The sequence below is a fragment of the Dendropsophus ebraccatus genome, chromosome 6 (assembly GCF_027789765.1).
Source record: "Dendropsophus ebraccatus isolate aDenEbr1 chromosome 6, aDenEbr1.pat, whole genome shotgun sequence".
NCBI classification, from domain to species: domain Eukaryota; kingdom Metazoa; phylum Chordata; class Amphibia; order Anura; family Hylidae; genus Dendropsophus; species Dendropsophus ebraccatus.
In genome coordinates, this window is record NC_091459.1 from 66,841,636 (window position 1) to 66,865,940 (window position 24,305).

The 24,305-nt window shown below is 45.9% G+C and overlaps 1 protein-coding gene across 1 annotated transcript; it reads right to left on the reverse strand.

The window, feature by feature from the left end:
* Window positions 1-3,127: 3,127 nt before the first annotated feature.
* Window positions 3,128-24,291, reverse strand: LOC138795685 (protein NCBP2AS2-like). Its single transcript, XM_069975097.1, has 2 exons — window positions 23,913-24,291; window positions 3,128-3,331 (listed from the first exon to the last, which is right to left on the reverse strand). The coding sequence occupies exons 1-2, from the start codon at window positions 24,273-24,275 to the stop codon at window positions 3,272-3,274; spliced, it is 423 nt and encodes a 140-aa protein (XP_069831198.1). The 5' UTR covers window positions 24,276-24,291; the 3' UTR covers window positions 3,128-3,271.
* Window positions 24,292-24,305: the final 14 nt, after the last annotated feature.

The window sequence follows — 24,305 nt, forward strand, 5'->3', positions numbered from 1 at the left end:
TGATGAATTCTTTCAGTCTCCTGAGGTTATAGCAGGTATTTATTGCTTCCAAGCTCTATGGACGAGATTTATCAAACATGGTGTAACGTGAAACTGGCTCAGTTGCCCCTAGCAACCAATCAGATTCCACCATTTAGGTCCCTTTTACACAGAAAGATTATCTGACAGATTATCTGCCAAAGATTTAAAGCCAAAAACAGGTACAGACTATAAACAGAGATCAGGTCATACAGGAAAGCCTGAGATTTATCCTCTTTTTCAAATCCAGTCCTGGCTTTGGCTTCAAATCTTTGGCAGATAATCTGTCAGATAATCTTTCTGTGTAAAAGGGCCCTTATTTTCCAAAGAGTCTGTGAGGAATGAAAGGTTGAATCTGATTGGTTGGTAGGGGCAACTGAGCCAGTTTCACGTTACACCATGTTTGTAAAATCTCCTCCTATGTATTTAATTGTAACGTCCATCTTCACAACCATTCTTCTATTCATCCACTGCGGTTTAAATTAAAAATAAACTTTCCTAAGGGTACAAACCCACTTGCCGGATCTGCAGCGAGTCCCCTCACTGCGTTTTTGCAGCGAGACTCGCTGCAGATCCCGGCTCTATACTTTCAATAGCAGAGAAACTCGCCGAAGGGATTTTGTCTGCAGCCCGCCCCATTAACCCCCCAGCCGCCGGAGATTATAAAGTACCGGGTCCCTGCTCCTGCTTGCTTCGAGGCAGGAGCGGGGACCCGGTAATGTACAGCCTGGCCGCCCCCCTGCTGCCCCCGATCGCCCCCTCAGCAGCACTGATCGCCCCCGCAGCCCCTGGCCGGACGATATGCCCCGGCCGCACGATCGCCCCCCCCTTCCCCCCCCCGCAGCACTGATCGCTCCCCTGCAGCTCCGATCGTGCGGCCTGGGGGGGGGGTGCGATCGTGCGGCCGGGGCTTGGGGATATCGTGCGGTCGGGGGCTGCGGGGGATCGTGCGGCCGGGGGCTGCGGGGGATCGTGCGGCCGGGGGCTGCGGGTGGCGTTCGAGGCAGCAGGGGGCGGCCAGGCTATACATTACCAGGTCCCCGCTCCTGCCCCGAAGCAAGCAGGAGCGGGGACCCGGTAATGTATAATCTCCGGTGGCCGGGAGGTTAATGGGGCGGGCTGCAGACAAAATCTGCTATTGAAAGTATAGGGCCGGGATCTGCAGCGAGTGTCGCTGCAAAAAAGCAGCGAGGGGACTCGCTGCAGATCCGGCAAGTGGGTTTATACCCTTAATCAACATTTCATTTCAAGAACTTTACACAAGTCTGTCATTCCACAGTAGCAAAATAAAAGCAAACTCTAGATAGTCTAACCCTTCAACCATAATCTTTTCTATCTGTCCCCTAGTAATTATTCAGATATACTGTACATTATTTGGAATGAAGCTAAGATGCTTCTGCTCCTACAAAATGTAGAGATAAGCGAACCTGGAGCATGCTCGAGTCCATCCAAACCTGAACGTTCAGCTTTTAAATAGCGGTGACTGCTGAAGTTGGATAAAGCCCTAAGGCTATGTGGAAAACATGGATATAGTCATTGGCTGTATCCATGTTTTCCAGACAACCTTAGAGCTTTATCTAACTTCAGCAGCCCCCGCTAATCAAATGCTGAACGTTTGGGTTCAGATGGACTCGAACCTGGTTCGCTCATCTCTATTCCTAACAACAGGTAGATAACAAGTAAGACACCTAGTGGACTTATTATCACATTACATGGACCTTACATTACAGATTATCTGTTAGCTTTGTAATGTATGTTTCATTTCAAGCTGTGTGCTGTGTGTTTCAATGCTTACTCCATAAATCTAGTACTATTTTTACTAAAGTTCTCAACTTTTTGGCAAAACACAGGAAAAGACAAAGAAATTTTCCCCAAAAACTTGCAAAAACTTTTTGCCAAAACCTACACAAAAAGCATCAATAGATTGCCCCTTTGTGGAAAACTATGGCTGTACATTTGTGCACAATTCACATTAGAATGTGGTTACAATCTTCATATAATCATAGTTTGTTAGCCCAACCTTAGGATTTCAGTTTTATAGTCTTAATAAATGTATAATATTTTTTTTAATGTTTTGCTAGGTGACATTTTAGATCTGAATATTAACCGCCCTTGGGAATTTCACCCGACCTCCCCATGTAGAACGGTGCTCATACCTCTTCTTACATCTGGCACAGCCTTCGGGATTATTAACATATTACATAGCTTCTTGTCTGAGTCAGCTTTTAATTACAGCTACATTCTCCTGGTCCTTCCTCGTCTCATCATAACAATCCTCTCCTTTCTGCTGGACTATACAGTGCTTCAAGTAGCTGCGGCTTGGGGCTCTAATCCATGGAAGGCTTTGGTTCTCCTGGCAATGTCTCCAGTGACTCTGGTTTTTTACACTAGAACATTCAGCAATGCTGTAGAGGGGGTACTCTTTGCTCTTCTCCTGCTCCTTATATCACCTGGTGAAAGGAACCCTGTGACCAAGAATTGTAAAGCAAAGTCTCATCATCTTATTGGCCTGGTATTGACGGTCGGTTTTTTTAACAGACCCACTTTCCTCTGTTTTGCTTTTGTGCCATTGATATACTGGGCAGTCCAAAGGGGCAGCCGCAGGTCCCAGTTCTCACACACGTCCACTATTCTTACCATCATGAGGACAGTGCCTAGTGCAGTTCTCTGCTCAGTCCTATTTATAATGGCTGACACCATATACTACACAGGACATTGGCCACTTTCTCTGAACAAGAAAGAAGGCTTCATTGAGCAGCTAGTGAAAAACTCAATTATAACGCCTATAAACTTCCTGCTTTATAACATTAACCCTGAAAATCTTGCCCAGCATGGAGTTCACCCCCGAATAACTCATATTGCAGTTAATGGCTTCATGCTCTTTGGACTGTTTCATCTGTCTGCTCTGTGCTCTGGGATGAACATGTTAAAAACCAGGATGCGGCATAGATCTAATGATGAGAAGCCTTCTCCCCAGCTATCTGGTAACAGCTTACTGCTAATGATTTACTTTGTGCCGCTCATGCTTCTGTCGCTTTTTAACCACCAAGAACCTCGCTTCCTCATCCCCCTGGTAGTACCATTGGTATTATTAGTTTCCAATTATAAGAGAACAATGAAAACAAAATGCATTATTGTCTTGTTTAATGTCACTGGAGCCCTTTTCTTTGGCTGTCTCCATCAAGCTGGATTAATTCCTGGCTTGTTCCACCTCCAGCAAATTGTGCAGTCTAAATCCACTGCTGGCAACATGTCACACCATCACACTGTCGTCTTCACGCACACATACATGCCTCCCATGTACTTGCTGAACCTAAAAAAAAGGCAAACATCCGTGGATATTATCGATCTTGCTGGCTGTACTGAAGAGCTCTTGTGCCAAAAACTTCGAGAAATACAAGGAGAACTTTCAGTGAGAAATGCACAGGCGTCGGGGAAGACAGTGCATCATTTCATAGCTGTATTTCCTGGCACTATTACAGAAGTTGTGGAAAGTTGCAGATTAGTCCACAAGTATGAAGCCTTGTTCACACCACATCTGTCAATGGAGGACCCTCCCAAAATATCTCATTTGCTTACAGGCAGCTTAAAGAGTCAATTATCACTGTATATAATTGAGGTTGTTGTGGGGTAACGGGGATAACCTCAGAGTGGTGCACTTGCCTCCTTGGTTACAAAGAAAATATATACAGAAAGTGGATTACACATGGAAAACGGTTGGTTATTTTTTCCTTTAGCATTTGATAATGATATCAATGTAGTCTTCTGTAAAAGGGGTTATCCACCGCTACAAAAACACGGCCACTTTCCCCCTACTGTTGTCTCCAGATTGGGTGGGGTTTCAAACTCACTTCCATTAAAGTAAAAACCAGAAATGGATTTAAAAAGAGGAGAAATCTCAGGCTTTCCTTTATTACCTGATCTCTGTTTATAGTCCATTCCTGGCTTTGGCTTCAAATCTTTGGCAGATAATCTGTCAGATAATCTTTCCGTGTAAAAGGGCCCTTAGTATAACAATCAATATGCATATGTATGTACCAGCATGGGGCTGTGACAGCAGTCTCTCCCCTGATGGATGGCATATTTCAAGGATCAGCTATGTTGGGTTTCAACATGCTCCATCATTTGCTTGTGTGGGATATAAGCCCCCACTTTATTTCTCCTCATCTAGGTATTCCAGGATTTTTGAAAATATAAATTGCTAAAGGTCTGATGGGGATTGTCACTATTGTGTGTACAGCGCCCATCAGAGGATTATCATTATTGGTATCAAATTATTAACTTAAAAAAATGCCAAAAAAAGGGATTATTCCAAGTTAACCTAGACTTCACTTGTAAAAAAAACATGTTTTAAATTGCAAAACATCATAAAAGTACAGGAAATGTTTTGGTGCAATTAGAAAAAACATTTTGGGGGAGATTTATCAAACAGGTGTAAAGTAAAATTGACTTAGTTGCCCCTAGCAACCAATCAGATTCCACCTTTCAATCCTCACAGATTGTTTAACCCCTTAAGGACAGATCCTGAAATGGCCTTAAAGGACAACTCCGGCGGGACCCCCCCCCAAAAAAAAAACAGACACACACAGACACCATACTCACCATCCCTCCGGTGACGATCGCCACTCCATTCGCCCGCCGTCCGCCTCACCGTCACCTGCCTTCGCCGTCCAGCGATGTCTCTTGCTTCCGGGTCCATGAGAGAGAAGAGGCTGCCAGTGCGCTTGCGCACCGGCAGCCTTTTCATTGGCTGGAGCGCATCACATGGCTTCCAGCAAGCTCAGCCAATCAGGGCTGAGCAAGCTGGAAGCCATGTGATGCGCTCCAGCCAATGAAAAGGCTGCTGGTGCGCATGTGCACCAGCAGCCTTTTCTCTCCCATTCACTCTCAATGAAGACGCCGAGGAGGAAGAAGACCCGGACCGCCCCCCAGCTCTGACGTCACTCGACACCAGAGAAGAGGACCGTGACGACCGCAATAGGTAATGTATATATTCTTTAACTTCCGGGGTGGGGGGTCGGAAAGTGGGGGAAGGGGGCCAGACTGGGTATTTAACCACATTACAAAGTAACTTTGTAATGTGTGTTAAATAAGCCAAAAAAAAATTTCGCCGGAGTTGTCCTTTAAGGACAGAGACAAATTTTATGAATATGACCAGTGTCACTTTATTCATTAATAACTTCGGGATGCTTTTACCTATCCGGCTGATTCTGAGATTGTTTTCTCATGACATATTGTAGTTTACATTTCTGGTAAGATGGAGTCGATACTCATAACAAATCTTTATAAAAAACACCAAAATAATGTGAAAATTTTTTAAAAAATGCATTTTTCCAACTTTGAAACCTTTCTGCTTATACAGAAAATGGTTATGCCACATAAATTATATATTAAATAGCATTAGCAACATGTCTACTTTATGTTGGCGGCATTTATTAAACTATATTTCATTTTTTTTAGACAATAGAAAGCTTAAAACATTAGCAGCAATTATCCAAATTTTCTGTAAAATTTCAAAATCAGATATTTTTAGGGACCTGTTTAGGTTCAGGCTCGGTTCACACGTTGTAACAGTGCGGCTGTATTTGCGGCTGTAATTGTGCGGCGGTATTTTTGGTGGTTCGTGTGTATGCTTGGAAGTATAGGATATGCGGCTGCACAGTGCACACTATGTCTGAATCTACGGCCCTATCGTAAACGGACCCGTAAAAAAATGAACAAGACCATTGTTTGCGGCTGGAGGTGCGGCCGAGGATTGACAGGCGGTCCGTACGGAGTACTTCAAAAATAGCCGGCAATGATGCCGAATGCCGATGCCTCTAATAGTTAATATATTAAATTACTAAAACACATTTTCTTTGTAATCAAGACACTTTCGTTGTTCAATAATTTATTTCTAACGAATCCATCATTTTGCAATTAAATATACTGTTAAAATAAATAGATATATAAATAAATGTATATTTATCTATATATTTATTTTTTGACAGTATATTGAATTGCACAATGATGGATTCGTTAGAATTAAAATACTGAACACCGAAACTGAATTTATTTCAACGAAAATGTGTTTTATTAATTAAATATTAATTAGTACAGGAAGCTCTATAAGCCGTTAATTCATATTCCCGGCAATAGAGCATTCTATACTAATCATCACTTTACTTTAATGAAAACATCAAATGTTTCTTCTTATTATGTTATGACAATAGCATTATTAGAAGAAACATTTAGAATTATATGTGCGCTCAGCTGATTGGCTGTTCGGCTGAGCGCACATATAATGAGCCGGTCCGCAGTACAGTCACTTCATTGTGCTGCGGACCAGCGAAGAGGACACATCGGGGTGAGTATAGAGCTCTCCCCACCCCCTCCCCGGCACTGCACCCCTCCCAGCAAGGAAGGGGGGTCACTTAACCCCTTCCTTGCTGGGATGGGTGCAGTCTGACATCAGTCTGGCCCCCAGGGGGTTAAGGGGGATGCAATACATCCTCCCTTAACCCCTTGGGGGCCAGACTGTAAGCAGCGATCTGTAAAGATGCTGCATACTGTAAGGAGCACAACACCGCTCACAATGATGGGTGTTGTGCTCCTGTTTGTGTGTTTTTTGTGTGTTTCTCCCTTTTTGTTTTTCAGATATCGGTATCCTGGGGATTACGTCGGATTCCATGGACTACGTCGATGACCAGCGGTTGTTGTTTGAATTTTTTTAATAAAATGGTCAATGAGGGGTGTGGGGGTGTTTTTATTTGAAGACTTTATAGACTTAGTAGTGGAAGCCGTCTAATAGACGGAATCCATTACTAAGTTGGGGCCTAGTGTTAGCCGGTATAAAATGGCTAACACTAACCCCCTATTATTACCCCAGTACCCAATGCCACCAGGGGTACTGGGAAGAGTCGGGTGCCAGTGGTCCCAGAGCGTCAAAATTGGCGCTCCTGGACCGGGCGGCAGCAGGGTGGTAAGATTTAGGCTGGGGAGGGCCTAAAACAATGGCTCTTCCCACCCTGGTGTTACCAGGCTGCTGTCGTTTGGTTTTTAACCCGGCTGGTTATAAAAATAGGGGGGACCCTATGCGTTTTTTTTTAAATAAATAAATAATTAAAAAAAAAAAGCATAGGGTCCCCCTATTTTTATAACCAGCCGGGTTAAAAACCAAACGACAGCAGCCTGGTAACACCAGGGAGGGAAGAGCCATTGGTTTAGGCCCTCCCCAGCCTAAATCTTACCAGCCTGCTGCCGCCCGGTCCAGGAGCACCAATTTTGACGCTCCGGGACCACTGGCATCCGGCTCTTCCCAGTACCCCTGGTGGCATTGGGTACTGGGGTAATAATAGGGGGTTAGTGTTAGCCATTTTATACCGGCTAACACTAGGCCCCAACTTAGTAATGGATTCCGTCTATTAGACGGCTTCCACTACTAAGTCTATAAAGTAAAGAAATAAAGACAAGACACAAGTTTAAAAATTTTTTTATTCAAATAAAAACACCCCCACACCCCTCATTGACCATTTTATTAAAAAAATTCAAACAACAACCGCTGGTCATCGACGTAGTCTATGGAATCCGACGTAATCCCCAGGATACCGATATCTGAAAAACAAAAAGGGAGAAACACACAAAAAACACACAAACAGGAGCACAACACCCATCATTGTGAGCGGTGTTGTGCTCCTTACAGTATGCAGCATCTTTACAGATCGCTGCTTACAGTCTGGCCCCCAAGGGGTTAAGGGAGGATGTATTGCATTCCCCTTAACCCCCTGGGGGCCAGACTGATGTCAGACTGCACCCATCCCAGCAAGGAAGGGGTTAAGTGACCCCCCTTCCTTGCTGGGAGGGGTGCAGTGCCAGGGAGGGGGTGGGGAGAGCTCTATACTCACCCCGATGTGTCCTCTTCGCTGGTCCGCAGCACAATGAAGTCACTGTACTGCGGACCGGCTCATTATATGTGCGCTCAGCCGAACAGCCGATCAGCTGAGCGCACATATAATTCTAAATGTTTCTTCTAATAATGCTATTGTGATAACATAATTTGAAGAAACATTTGATGTTTTAATTAAAGTAAAGTGATGATTAGTACAGAATGCTCTATTGCCGGGAATATGAATTAACGGCTTATGGAGCTTCTTGTACTAATTAATATTTAATTAATAAAACACATTTTCGTTGAAATAAATACAGTTTCTTTGTTCAATAATTTAATTCTAACGAATCCATCATTGTGCAATTAAATATACTGTCAAAAAATAAATATATATATAAATATACATTTATTTATATATATATTTATTTTAACAGTATATTTAATTGCAAAATGATGGAATCGTTTACATTTAATTATTGAACAATAAAAGGGACTTTATTAGACAGAAAATGTGTTTTATTAACCCCTTGCCGCAAAATGACGTTCCTGGAACGTCATGTAAAGCAGGTAGTTCCCGCAACATGACGTTCCAGGAACGTCATGGCTTCCCTGCCTCCCCCCGCTGTCCCTATAGAAGATCGGGCAGCAGGAGGATGCTATGTCACACAGCATCCCCCTGCTGCCTCTGCCCGGAGGGGAGCCGCGCTCCCCCCGGGCAGTTAACCCCATAAACGCCGCGGTCAATGCGACCGCAGCGTCTATGGGGAGATCGGGCGATCGGGCGGCGGGGGGAGGCTGCAGCACGTTGCCTCCCCCCACCGCCACAACTAGTGTGTCCCCCGGCCCCCTCCCCTTGTCCCCCGATACCGGAGATCACCGCTATAACGGTAATAGCGGTGATCTCCGGTACCGGGAATTACCGGCGCCGCCGAGAGCTTTCATCTCCCCCCACCGTGAATCCACGGTGGGGGGAGATGAAAAATATCCCCTCAGACCCCAGATCAGCCCCCCGATCAGACCCCAGATCCCCGTACCCGGGCGGCCATCAGATCCAAGATGGCCGCCCCCATCCCTGCGATGTTTGTTCGCAGGGATGGATATAAAATAATGATCAAAGCCCCATGCTCTCCGCCACCGGAGGTAGCGGAGAGCATGGGGCAGTGATCGGGGACCCCCCCGTGTGGTCCCGGAGCAGGCGATCGGCGGTATATACTATATACCGCCGATCGCCTGTTCCCAGTGCGGCCCGGCACTTTTTATCCCCTGTCACCATAAATCATTGGTGACAGGGGATAAAAACTGTCACTGTGCCCCCCCCCAAGTTGCCCCCCACCCCCCCAGTCACCCCCCGTCCCCCAGTCACCCCCCCTTCCCCATATACTCACCGGATCCTGGAGCTCCGTCCTCCTCGACGTCCTGACTGCTTCTGATGTGCGCATGCGCGTCAGAAGCAGTTAGCTCTGAAAATTTAAAGTGACAGAGACCAATTTGGTCTCTGTCACTAAACTATGATTACTGTGATAGAAAATATCACAGTAATCATAGTAATACAGTGAAAATGAAAGTGAAAAAAGAACAAGTGAAAAAGTGTAAATGTGAAAAAGTGAAAAACATACAAACAAAATAAAACACACTTTTTATTATAGTAATAATTGCAGTTTACTCCCAGATTACCCGTAACCACCGCAGGTTGCCCGTATCCGCCCCAGTTTGCCCGTAACCGCCGCAGGTAGCCCGTAAACACGCCAGATTACATGTAACCACCGCACGTTGCCCATAACCACCACATCTTGACCGTAACCACCCCAAATTGCCAGTGACCCCCTCCAGATTGCCCGTAACTACCGCACGCTGCCTCTGACCACCGCACGTTGCCCCTGACCACCGCACGCTGCCTCTGACCACCGCACGTTGCCATTGACCACCACACGCTGCCTCTGACCACCGCACGTTGCCTCTAACCACGGCACGCTGCCTCTAACCACCGCACGCTGCCTCTAACCACCGCACGTTGCCCCTAACCACCGCACGTTGCCCCTGACCACCGCACGTTGCCCCTGACCACCGCACGTTGCCCCTGACCACCGCAGGTTGCCCCTGACCACCGCACGTTGCCCCTGACCACAGCACGTTGCCCCTGACCACCGCACGTTGCCTCTAATCACCGCACGTTGCCTCTGACCACCGCACGTTGCCCCTGACCACCGCACGTTGCCCCTGACCACCGCACGTTGCCCCTGACCACCGCACGTTGCCCCTGACCACCGCAGGTTGCCCCTGACCACCGCACGTTGCCCCTGACCACAGCACGTTGCCCCTGACCACCGCACGTTGCCTCTAATCACCGCACGCTGCCTCTGACCACCGCACGCTGCCTCTAACCACCGCACGTTGCCCCTAACCACCGCACGTTGCCTCTAACCACCGCAGGTTGCCCCTGACCACCGCAGGTTGCCCCTGACCACCGCACGTTGCCCCTGACCACCGCACGTTGCCCCTGACCACAGCACGTTGCCCCTGACCACCGCACGTTGCCTCTAACCACCGCACGCTGCCTCTGACCACCGCACGCTGCCTCTAACCACCGCACGTTGCCCCTAACCACCGCACGTTGCCTCTAACCACCGCAGGTTGCCCCTGACCACCGCACGTTGCCCCTGACCACCGCACGTTGCCCCTGACCACAGCACGTTGCCCCTGACCACCGCACGTTGCCTCTAACCACCGCACGTTGCCCCTAACCACCGCACGTTGCCTATAACCACCGCACGTTGCCTCTAACCACCCCAAATTGCCAGTGACCCTCTCCAGATTGCCCGTAACCACGCCAGATTGCCTGTAACGACCCCAAATTACAGGTATCCATCCCAGATTACCTATAAGCACTTCAGTTTATCCGTTACCACCCCACGTTGCCCGTAACCACCCCGCGTTGCCCGTAACCACCCCGCGTTGCCCGTAACCACCCCACGTTGCCCGTAACCACCCCAGATTCTCTGTAACCACCCCAGGTTGCCCATAACCACCCCAGGTTGCCCGTGACCACCCCACATTACCTGTAATCTCATTTTTTATTGTATTTTAGTAACTGCGCTATTCTTATAACTATTACTAGCTGCGGTATTGCTCCAGCAAATTGGCGCTCCCTTCCTTCTGAGCCCTGCTGTGTGCCCATACAGTGGTTTATGCCCACATATGGGGTACCGTTGTACTCAGGAGAACCTGCGTTACAGATTTTGGGGTACGTTTTCTCTCCTGTTCCTCGTGAAATTAAGAAATTTTTAACTAAACAAACATATTATTGGAAAAATTCGAGTTTTTCATTTTTACTGTCTTATTTTGAATACTTTCCTCTAATACCTGTGGGGTCAAACCGCTCACTGCACCCCAAGATGAATTCTTTCAGGGGTGTACTTTCCTAAATGGGGTGACTTTTGCTGGGGTTCTATTCTTCTGACACTACAGGGGCTCTGCAAACGCACCTGGCACTCAGAAACTTCTTCGTAAAAATCTGCACTGAAAATGCTAATTGGCGCTCCTTCCCCTCTGAGCCCGGCTGGGTGCCCATACAGTGGTTTATGCACACATATGGGGTATCGTTCTACTCAGGAGAACCTGCGTTACAGATTTGGGCATGCAGCTTCTCCCCTGTTCCTAGTGAAATTGAGAAATTTCAAACTAAACGAACATATTATTGGAAAAATTCTAGTTTTTCAATTTTACTGTCTTATTTTGAATACTTTCCTCTAATACCTTTGGGGTCAAAATGGTCACCACACCCCAAGATGAATTATTTGAGGGGTGTACTTTCCAAAATGGGTGGACTTTTGGGGGGGTTCTCTTCTGCTGACACTACAGGGGCTCTGCAAACACACCTGGCGCTCAGAAACTTCTTCAGCAAAATCTGAACTGAAAATGCTAATTTGCGCTCCCTTCTTTCTGAGCCCTCCTGTGTGGCGATACAGTGGTTTATGCCCACATATGGGGTACCGTTGTATTCAGGAGAACCTTCTTTACAAATTTTGGGGTACTTTTTTTCTCTTGTTCCTCGTGAAATTGAGAAATTTCAAACTAAACAAACATATTATAGGAAAAATTCAAGTTTTTCATTTTTACTGTCTAATTTTAAATACTTTCCTCTAATACCTGTGGGGTCAAAATGGTCACCACACACCAAGACGAATTCTTTGAGGGGTGCACTTTCCAAAATGGGGTGACTTTTGGGGGGTTTCTCTTCTGCGGACACTACAGGGGCGCTGCAAATGCACCTGGCGCTCAGAAACTTCTTCAGCAAAATCTGCATTGAAAAAGCTAATTGGCGCTCCTTTACTTCTGAGCCCTGCTGTGTGCCCATACAGTGGTTTACGCCCACATATGGGGTACCGTTGTATTCAGGAGAACCTTCTTTACAAATTTTGGGGTACTTTTTTTCTCTTGTTCCTCGTGAAATTGAAAAAATTCAAACTAAACAAACATATTATTGGAAAAATTAGTGTTTTTCATTTTTACTGTGTAATTTTGGATACTTTCCTCTAATGCATGTGGGGTCAAAATGCTCATCCTACCCAAAGATGATTTCTTTGAGGGGTGTACTTTCGAAAATGGGGTGACTTTTGGGGGGATTCTATTCTGCGGACACTACAGGGGCTCTGCAAATGCACCTGGCGCTCAGAAACTTCTTCAGCAAAATCTGCATTAAAAAAGCTAATTGGCGCTCCTTTACTTCTGAGCCCGGCTGTGTGCCCATACAGTGGTTTACGCCCACATATGGGGTACCGTTGTACTCAAGAGAACCTGCGTTACAAATTTTGGCATGCTTTTTTTCTCATGTTCCTTTTGAAAATGAGAAACTTTAATCTAAACGTATATATTATTTGAAAATTTAAATTTTCGATTTTTTTACTGCCTAATTGTGAATACTTTCCTCCAGCCCCTGTAGGGTTAAAATGCTCATTATACCCCTAGATTAATTCTTTAAGGTGTCTAGTTTCCAAAATGGGGTCACTTATGGGGGTTTCCAGTATACAAGCCTTCTAAATCCATTTAAAAAAAGAACTGGTCCCTAAAAAAAATCAGTTTTGGAAATTTTCACAAAATGTGATAATTTGCTCATAAATTTCTAAGCCCCGTAACACCCTAAAAAAGTAAAATATGTTTCCCAAATTATGCAAGAATAAAGAGGACATATTGGTAATGTGATTTAGTAACTAATTTATGTGCTATGACTTCCTTTTTTAGAAGCAGAGAATTTCAGAAGTTCATAAAATGCAAAATTTTCAAATTTTTCTTGATATTTTGATGTTTTTCACAAAAAATACACAAAGTAGTGACCAAATTTTGCTACTAATATAAAGTGTCATATGTGACGAAAAAACAATCTCAGAATCGCTAGCATGCGTTAAAGCATCACTGAGCTATAAGAGCATAAAGTGAGACAGGTCAGATTTTGAAAAATGAGCCTGGTCATTAAGGCCAAAACAGGCTTTAGAGGCAAGGGGTTAATTCAATAGATTAACCATGAGAGACATCGGCTATAGTGCAGAGGATCGCAAACCCCGGTAATAGCGATTCATGTAAACTGTGTTCCCTGCTTTCCCAGATGCATCCAGAGGTGTTTGCATCACTTTCTTAACATTTTATTTGTTATTTTTAGTTGAACCAGATTTCCAAGTAAATGACCGTATGTTTTGAGCCGCATGTCTATTTTTTCCCACGGCCGGAGTTTCACCCGCACATTTACAGGCGCATAAAAAATACAGCCGCACAGTTACAGCGTGTGAACCCAGCCTCAAAGTGTATTTGAGGGGACTGTATGTTATAAAGCCCCACAAAGCACCCCATTTCAGAAACTGCACCCCCCAAACTCTGCAAAAGCACATCCAGAAAGTTTTTTAACCCTTTAGGGGGGTCACAGAAATAAAAGCGAAGTGTGTAAGAAATTTGAAAATTTTTATTTTCTGTGCAGAGATTTTATTGTAATCCAATATCTTTCATAATGATAAACCTATATGCACCCCAATATTTATTGCCCAGTTTCTGCAGTTTATAGAAACACCCCATATGTGGCCCTATTGCGCTATTTGACGCAACCACAAGCCTCAGATATAAGGGAGCGCCCAGTGAATTTCAACGCCTCCGTTATATTTGGTAATTTTTGACCGTACCACTTCAGGTTGGCAGAGGCTCTGGGGTGCCAAAACCTAAAAAACACCCCTAAAGTGACACCATTTAGAAAACTGCACCCCTCAAGGAATGTAACAAGGGGTGCGGTGAGCATTTGGACCCCACAGGTGCTTCGCAGATTTTCAGAACAATGTGGTGTAAAAAAGGAAAAATTCAATTTTTTACACTAAAATGTTGTTCTAGCCTTCATTTTTCAGTTTTACAAGGGGATAAAAGAAAAAAAAGCATCAAACATGTAGCGCAGTTTCTCCCGAATACAGAAATACCTCACATGTGGACATAAAGTGCCAAGCGGGCGCAGGACGATCCTCCAAAGGGAAGGAGCGCCAATTGGCCTTTGCAAGCTGGATTTTACTGGAATGGATTTCAAGGGTCATGTCGCATTTACAGAGCCCTCGTGCTGCCAAAACACTGGAAACCCCCCACAAGTGACCCCATTCTGGAAACTACACCCCTCAAGGAATCTAACAAGGGGTTCAGTAAGCATATGGACCCCACTGGTGACGGGTACAAATGTGGAACAATGTGACGTGAAAGGGAAAAATTTCATTTTTTAACTTTCACGGCACAAATGTGCCCGTCATCAAGGGGTCCATATCCTCATTGCACCCCTTGTTAGGTTCCTTGAGGGGTGTAGTTTTCAGAATGGGGTCACTTGTGGGGGGTTTCCAGTGTTTTGGCAGCACGAGGGCTCTGTAAATGCGACATGGCGTTCATCATCCATTCTGGCCACATCCAGCCTGCAAAATCCAAATGGCGCTCTTTCCCTTCGGAGGCTTGCCCTGCACCCCCATGGGGCTTTATGTCCACATGTGGGGTATTTACGGACTCAGGGGGAATTGCTCTACACATTTTGTGTGTTTTTTTTCTCTTTTAACCCCTTGTGAAAATAAAAAATTTAAGGCTAAACCAACATTATAGTGTAAAAAAATGTAATATTTCATCTTCACGCCATATTGTTCCACATTTGTGCCCGTCACCAGTGGGGTCCATATACTCACTACACCCCTTGTTACATTCCCTGAGGGGTGCAGTTTCCATAATGGGGTCACTTGTGGGGGGGTTCAACTGTCTTGGCAACACAGGGGCCTTTTAAATGCAACATGGCCCCTCGAAATCCATTCCAGCCAAATCCAGCCTCAAAAAGCCAAATGGCGCTCCTTCCACTTGGAGGCTTACCCTGCAAAAGCATGGCGCTTTATGTCCACATGTGGGGTATTTCCGTACTCAGGGGAAATTGCTCTACACATTTAGTGTTTTTTTAAATCTTTTAACCCCTTGTGAAAATGAAAAAATCAAGACAAGATCAATGATTTAGTGTAAAAATTTAACATTTTTTACACTAAATGTTGGTCTAGCCTTGATTTTTTTCCTTTTCCACAAGGCGTTAAAAAAGAAAGTGAACACAAAACGTGTAGGGTAATTTGCCCTGAATACGAAAATAACCCACATGGAGATATAATGTGCCATATGCCCAGAGGGCAAGCCACCAAAGAGACAGAGCGCCATTTAGAGGCTGGAATGGAGGATGGATGCCATGTCGCAATTAAAAAGCTCCTGTGCTGGCAGGACAGTAGAAACCCCCCACAAGTGACCCCATTATGGAAACTACACCCCATAAGGAATCCAACAAGGGGTACAGTGAGCATATGGACCCCACTGGTGACAGGCACATAAGTGGAACATGTGCCATGAAAATAAAAAATACAATTTTTTCATTTTCACAGCCCAAGTGTGGCCGTCACCAAAGGGCCATATCCCCACTGCCCCCCTTGTTAGATTCCTTATCGGGTGAAGTTTCCAGAATGGGGTCACTTGTGGGGGGTTTCTACTGTCCTGGCCGCACAGAGGCTTTGTAATTGCATCATGGTATCCTCTAATGGAAATGGCGGCCATACCTATTTAGCTGGGGAAAAGGGACAATTATTAATTTATTTGGGGGTGTTAGGCCAATTATTAGTTTATAAGGTTGAAAACGACAGGTGTCCATCAAACTCAACCTGTGTTGATCCAAAAGAAGGCAAAAAACCCTCGTGAGGCAGACGACAGTAGCCTCATCACTGGGGAAAAATTCCTTCCTGACTCCATAATGGCAATTAGAATAGTCCCTGGATCAACGTGACCCCTGAAATAGGAATAAGGGACAGAATTTAGAAAATGTAGAACTCCAATGACGTGTGGTATGCCTTGAAGCGATCCAGTATGCAAAGGCCGGGGCGATCAGGACAGGTGTCACACTGGAAAATGGTGTCCTTCCTGATCCCCCTGTTACCCCACACTCTGCACTTCTTCTGGGGTCTCCCTTTCTCCAGTGTGGGGGACGCCACCTGGAAAATGTTGTCCTGGTGCGATACGGGGTCCTTCATATCCAGAAGCGCTGGGTCCGCTCCATGGCTGCTAAATATTAGGGTTTTATTACTGCTTCTGATATTTTCGGATCGTGCCGCAAGCTACAGTAAACGTAATAGACAATATAAACTTTATTAATAATTCATGTGAAGTTCATAAAAACACACATAAAACTTACAAGATAACAACACAGACAGATTTGACAGGTGATATAGGTAGAGAGAGTTTATATTTAATATTTCCATAGCATTTTGCACCTTAATATGTACTCTCATTGCTGCTATATATATTTATTGGATATTGTATCCGTTGCACTGGGCACTTTGTAATTATTCTATCCTTTGGTTGGGCCCCAGATTAAATGTACCGTGCTTCCCCGTACTACCTATCCCTGTCCGGGTGATCTCTGTGGCCTACCTATATCACCTGTCAAATCTGTCTGTGTTGTTATCTTGTAAGTTTTATGTGTGTTTTTATGAACTTCACATGAATTATTAATAAAGTTTATATTGTCTATTACATTTTTTGTGAGCTATCAAGTTTCTAGGAATTTATTGCTGTTGAAGATAGCCCTATGCATATAGTTTGGTCTATGTAGGAGAGGCGCAAGCTACAGTAGCTCGGGCAGCGAGGGACCGGAAGAGGGGGGGTGCTGGTATAAAAGTTATCCCAGTACAGGTGGTAACCTTTATCCAGCAGTGGGAAGATCAGTTCCCGAACGATCTCCCCACTAACTCGTAGGATGGGTGGGGCATCTGGGGGCTGGATTTGGGTGTCCCTTCCTTCATACACTCTAAGGGTACGTGCTCACTGCGGAATGGCGAAGGATAACCCTTTGTGCATTACGCCGCTGGCACCCGCCGGCGGACTCGTGTCCCACTCGTGTCACACTCCATTATATGCACGGGCGGATTCCGCCCTCTGTCCAAAGAATGAACGTGTTCATTCTTTGGACGGACGACGGAATCTGCCCGTGCATAGAATGGAGTCTATGACACGGGTGGAGACGCGCGCCTCCATCAGTCCGCCGGCGGGTGCCAGCTGCGGAATGCACAAAGGGTTATCCTTCGCTATTCCGCAGTGTGCACGTACCCTGGATCTGTAAGTGTACCCTGAGGTACGCTCACAGAGTTTGGAGAATTTCAAACCATACCATGATCTCTTATTGGGATGGTACTGGCGGAAAAGACGTATCTGGGGGGCAGCGTACGCTACGCTACCCCCCAGACACGTCACTGGATGATGAGGATGAATGGAGGAAAGAAGGATCCCCCCATTCATCCTCACTGGCTGTTTCGGTGTCGGAGGCAATAATAACGTATGCGTCCGACGCCGAAAACACCCTGGTGGCCATCTTTATACGAGGATTGGTATATGGGGTATGTAAATGTGTAGTGGTGTAGTGTAAAACTTTATTCCATGTAGTGTAGTGTAGTGTAGTGTAGTGTAGTGTAGTGTAGTGTAGTGTAGTGTAGTGTAGTGTAGTGTAGTGTAGTGTAGTGTAGTGTAGTGTGTTTACGTGTTTTTTTTACAGTAAGAAAAAAATATATATAAAAATAAAATATATATAAAATATATATAAAAAATACTTAGCAGACAGTGGCGTTAGCATATAGGGGGAAAAAACGCCCCTACGCCAAAAAGGAGGAGTTGCTGACCAGCGGCACACTTACGTGCGATGCCAGCACTCAGCGGCGTTAGGGCGCAAAAAAAGAAAAAAAAAAAAAAATTGGGAAAAGAAAAAAAAAAATCTTTTTAACCCAAAGCAACTGATTAGTGAATGATATTCACTGATCAGCCGCTAGGGGTCAGTAGAGCGACGCTGCCGGAGATTGCCGAGACCCGCCGAACCCGAACATTTCCGACGCTGGACGACCGAACCCAGAAGTGAAGCGAAGACGCGAGGACGCAGATCTTCGCTCTGGACGCCCAGATCAGGTGAGTATGGTACACCTGCACCACACACACCTGTTCTGCACCCCTCAGCTACCTAGCTGAGGGGTGCAGAATCCGACAAAACTGTTTTTTTACAGTTTGATCGCCATGATGGGCCGGCCGGTACTGGCCGGACTATCACGGCAATCGTGGGGGTGGCATCGGCGCCATCTTTCCCCAGTACACTAATGGCGATTGGTGCTATCTCGGACAGCACCAATCGCCATTGCTTTCCGGGTCACCGATGACCCGGAAAGCTGTTTTTAGCTGCTATATGCTGATCTGTATTGATCATATAGCAGCGATCGTCGGCACGGGAGGGGTTAATCACCCCCCGTGCCGACGAGCAGAGATGGCCTGCTATACATTATAGCAGGCCATTTTCCCCGACCGCTGTGTGTGAACACACAGCGATCGGAGAAACATCGGGCGTAGGTATACGCCCGTTTGCGTTAAAGCCCACCCTGGGGGGGGGGGGGCGTATGCTTACGCCCAATGTCGTCAAGGGGTTAAAAAAATGAAAGGTGGAATCCTATTGGTTGCCAGGGGCAACTAAGACAAATCTCCCCCTATGTGTAAGAATTTATTTTAACTGACTAGTGTCAATGAATGTAAACAAATCACTAAATATAAAGTATACAAAATCTCTATGTTGTAAGAGGCCATGACCTTTGTATTAAATTATAAGTAACCTATTGAGAAATTGGTCTCCTTTGCTCGTATTTTTTAAACACACTCTCTGTAACTCTTTCTTATAACCTGAAAGGACAATATACACCCATACAGATGTCAGGACAGGCATACATGAAGTCTATCAAATGCACCATTTCCATTAGTTCAAACGGGCATGGTCATAAGTCTTGATCAGTCTAGGTCTGAGTGTTTATACCCGTACCATATCGGGAGAAGGAGTGGGAGAGTCCCATGGTGCAGCGTGTTCTCTCCCTGCTCTGTGTAAGAACAAAACAGTCAGGCCCAGAATGAAAGTTTATGGAGCCCAACTTTTTCTTCTTACACAGAGCTGAGGGAGGACGAGCTGCAGTGTGGTCCTCTCTCGATCGGTACGGGTCTGAAAACTCAGACCTAAACCGATCGAAACTTTTGACATGTATCTATGACATCAATAGTAAAATATTCAACAGCATCCGATGGGAGTAGTAGTCTTCAGTAGAGCTTTATTGCATATTCCAGACAAGTAGCAATGTTTCAACCATCAGTTGGCCTTTGTCTAGCATACCTTGGGGGCTGTTGGACTTTACATTTCTTTGTTATGTCTCTATGACACATCAAAAGTTTTTACAAATGACAAGTACACTTTAATTTTTTTTTATATGTCAGAGGGACAAAATGTAATCATAGGTTGAGGTTTGATTGTTCAGACCTCAACCTATCAAAGTAAGCCAGGATAAGTTTTTGCAGAGCACCCTAGGGGTCCGTCTAGGTCACAGACACAACAGAGAGAGAAGCATGTGGCAGTGCAGTTGTCTCCCTACTAATTCTACTGATCAGTCTCTGCTGACACTCTTAGATAGCTGTTAGGTCAAGGAGACACTTGGCACCTTTTATATATCTAATTGTGCTACCAGAATGTACAAAAATGCTTTGATTCTCTGGTACAAGGAGTCAGAGGCTTTTTCAAGCTCCTGATCTGCTGCAAGCTAAATGCCTCCTCCCCCACCCTGCTTGATTGACATCTGGAAGCAAAGACCCAAGCAGGGTCAGGTATGGAAGGGGGAGTAAGGAGATATCACAGCTTGCTGCACTTAGGAGCTTGGGAAGGCATCTTTTTACTATAGAAGAGCATTTTTTATGTTCTTGAGGCACAGGTAAACTTGTGTCTCCTTATCTTAACAGCAGATCCCCTTTAAATACCTAACATGCAGGGGAATGTGAAAGCACAATTTATTCCAGTTATATAAGCCCAGGCTGATATTAAAAAACAAAACAAAACCACACACACAACACAGAAGCAACAGCCTGGATATAGGGAATCTGACACTAACTTTTAGGACAAGGACAAGGAGAGATATTGTATCTTCCATATATCCAGCTGTGCTTCCTGCAAAGTTTCAAATAAGCTGAACAGCTGATGACGCGGCACAGGGGGCGGCGGCAGGAGCGGTTCGGCCAGCCTCCCGAAGATGTCGTCATTGTCCCAAGATGGCGGCCGGGGGCCGACAGTAATGCGGTGAGTATAATACACCACACTTCTGGGGTGGGGGGGGAACACGGGGAAGGGGGCCATTCACTTACATAACACACATTACAAAGTTGTATAACTTTGTAATGTGTGTTATTTTGTGAATAAATGTTTAGCTCCACACTCCCCCTTTAGGTTGCTCCCTTCAGCGTGTGTGTTTTTCTGCTGGACAGAATGGCGCAGACCTCTGAACTTTTTCATAGAGAGAGATAAATTTGTTGCACTTACACTATACAGTTTAAGGGTCCTATTAGATGGGCCAATGGTGGCCTGATCAATAATGTAAAGGAAAGTAGATCTGCTACATAGATGCTCGTTTACTGAGCCTATTAAAAAGCTCAATAATCATTTAGCAAGGGCTGCATGGCCATCGTTAGTAATGTCTGTGCAGCCCCTGCCCTAAACCGTATACCTTACCCCCACCATGATCCCGATGTTCTTCTGTTCTCTGCTCACTTCCTGGCACTACCGCTGTAACCTCGAAGCCGGTCTTGCACTGACAGCCAGTTACTAGCCTTTCAATTCAGAGGGTTCAGGGAAGAAAAAGAGTGCTGCACCTCCCACCTATGGCTGATACTAGTACCTCTCGGCTGTATAAAAAACATCAGAATTCTGTATGTGAATTGATCAAGCCACACTGCCCCATGTACCGCGTGCAGGTATCTGATACACATGGGTCCCTACACTAAGTCCACACTATGCCAGTCAGCGACCACCACCCCCGCAGGCATGCACAGTCAGGGAAGGGAGGCCAAGGAACGGCCCTTTAGGGCCTGGTCCTGTGACAATGGGGTTGCAGGGCCATTCCGTGGCCCCCCTTCTCTGCTTGCGCACGCTTTGCGGGGATTGTGGTCGCCGACCGGCACAATGATGTTTTTTGGTTAGGGACTCATGTGTATCAGAAGACCTGCACGTGGTACATGAGGCAATATGGTTTGGCCAAATTATATACTAACTTCTGAAGTTGGTTTTAAATGTAGCTGAATAAGCTTTCGTGTCAGCCATGGGTGTGATGTGCAGCCTTTTCTGTCTTTTTGGCTTGTGCATACTTTCAATTCAGAGACCTGCCCTGGCTTCAGGAAGCAATCAGACAACAGAAGAATATCGGGAGCATAGGGAGGTCATTTATACAGTTTACACAATCATCAGCGACCAACAATTTAGATGAGGACCAAAAGACATGAACAGCCAATGATTACTGTCCTCCTGATGGTCTGTGCAGCCAAGAAAAACACACACACTTGTCTGGACTACCCCTTAAAGGTCTATTATGAAATATTGCATTCAGGATTGGATATCATTTTGCTGGATGGAGACCTTATTCGCACGTTCTGCAATCATGGATCAACTTGATTTCAAATTGTACATTGAACATTCCGCTTTTTCACTGATCCACAATCTGTTCCATGAGAAAATAGCACACGTCCTAGTGCGTATCATATTAGCCAATAGTAAGCTACAGGATCCTTGGTATTTACAGGCAATAAAATCTAAGCAAACAAGTTGTTTTTTTTTTTTACAGATGCAATTACAGAAATTTTTTCAAGAACCAGAGTAAAAAAAAAAAAAAAAAAAGTGACCCTCATCTTATAAGGCCAATGGGAGCCACATATATAAGGAATACCCCTTTAACTTTATGTGTGTTGTACCATTATGTGGTGATCCTTCCTTCATGAATACAATCAGGGCCGGCGTTAGGGGGGGGGCAAACAGGGCAAATGCCCAGGGCCCCGGTCCCAGGGGGGCCCTGCACGCAGAGTGAGTAAGAGTGGCCACCCAGCAGCATGAGGAGATGCGCAGCTTCCCCTCTGATCGATCAGACATCAGACCTACAGGGGCACACACACAGCATTGCATTGCCTCGATCGCGCCGCCCCCCTCTGACAACACAGCATCTCCCTGTCACCTGCTGATCGCTATGTACAGGCTGTGACAGGGATCCTCGGATGATGCTGCGACCCCCTGAGCCCGGCTGCTAATGATCGGTGGCTCCTGATGCTAGTCCTGTCACATGCCGATCAGCAGAGGGCTGCTGTGGTCCTGGAAAAGCTCTGTGCTGTTTGTCCCTGGGGGGAGGGGGGGTGTTATACTACACACAGTCTGTGCTGCCAGCGCCACCTTAAGAAACATCCGACCCACCTCCTCTCCCCTCATGTGATGCTCTGCAGCTTCCTGCTAAGTTATCAGCAGCAGTCCGAACGACAGAAAGAAGGGAGGGACAATATTATGCAAACCTCTGCACATAAGTGAGACAGACAGCCCTCAACCACCTTACCTCAGCCTGGTGATTAACCCCTTGTAGACTGCACCCAGCTGGATAAGTATGCTGTGTTTATGTGTACACTGTGCAGTGCTGTGTGTGATGGTTTGGTGATGTTGTCTATCTGTATTGTTCTATGTATGTGTGATGTGCATACTGTGTGCTGTAATACTGTGTTTATATATGTGTAGGAGCATATGTCTGACTATTTATCTGACTGACTATCAATCATCTATCTATCTGTCTCCTGTCTATCACCTATCTATCTAGTAGAAATACAACGGCACTCACCGATGTCAGCGAAATCAATGCTTTATTACAGGAAGAGATATACAACAATAGCGCTCCACACCTCCTTTCTGTGTAACGCACCTGCTATTGTTGTATATCTCTTCCTGTAATAAAGCATCAATTTCGCTGACACTGGTGAGTGCCGTTGTATTTTTACTGGATATTATTATGATTGCTGGACTTACTGCTGTCTCAACGAACAACACGTGATCGAGTACCTTGCACACGGTACGCTTTGTTTACGGAGCCCAGGAAGCCGTAGTGCCTGCTCTGTCTTCTTGTGGCTTATCAATCCATATATACATGTGGGTGGGGGGGGGGGGAGCAATGGGTCATTGTCTTAATAAGTTGCATGCACTCACTTAATTGCACAGGAATGAGCAAATTTAGTTTTCTCCTTTGCCTTTTGAGTGAAAATTGCATAAGGCAGGCAAACTTAATTTAACGTGCAATTTTTTGCATAAAAACTTGCGCCTGGGGATATGCTGCTGCACAATACCTGCTGGATGTATATATGTATTTTTGGGGCCCCACTTTAGTTTTGCCCAGGGCCACATTTTGTCTAAAACCGGCCCTGAATACAGTCACCACAAGCCTTTATTTCCTCCAAGGTTTGTGGACATGTCAGACGCTCTTCCTGCAGGTAATTCTTGTCCCATCCCCGGGCTGTAACTCGCCCCATGGCCACTAGAGGGCCCCAGTGTGCCAGGAAACAAGTGCGCGGCGGATGAGCAGAGGCTGTAGAGCTCCGGGCAGGAGAAGGTCACGCCGCTTCACTTGCCGCTTCCTTTCTTCATTTGCCCCCTCACCTCCTCCATTCCAGTCTTGAGCTCCTTGACGAATGTGTCTTTGATCCTCCCCACCTTGCGTCCCACCTCCCCCAGATCCCGGGGAGCCCCAGACACCTCCCGCTTCAGCTCCTGGACCGTGCTGGAGCGGAGCATGCGCTGTGCAGCGTCCCTGCCGGTCAGCTGCGCTTTAGTGATGGCGAAGGCGGTGATCTGCGCGGCTCTGCGGATGGGCCGGGACTCGGAAAGCTTCTCGATCAGCTGAGGGTTGTTGAGTAACGAGAACAAGAGCCTCCTGAGCACCATCTTAGGAGGACGTGTGACCTGAAGCACATAGACACAGCTGGTTACACCGGCGACTCTACAGCTCAACGGCCGCCGCATTATCCGGACCTACCTGCGTCTCTGGCCGCT

What these genes read in the sequence shown, in the direction of transcription:
- LOC138795685 (XM_069975097.1), bottom strand. Translation starts at nt 24,275, where the DNA reads ATGCGGCGGCCGTTGAGCTGTAGAGTCGCCGGTGTAACCAGCTGTGTC. An exon ending in TCAAGACTGGAATGGAGGAG is followed by an intron (nt 3,332 to 23,912) that starts GTGAGGGGGCAA and finishes CCTTTTTTTTAG; the next exon opens with GTTCAGCAAGTACATGGGAG.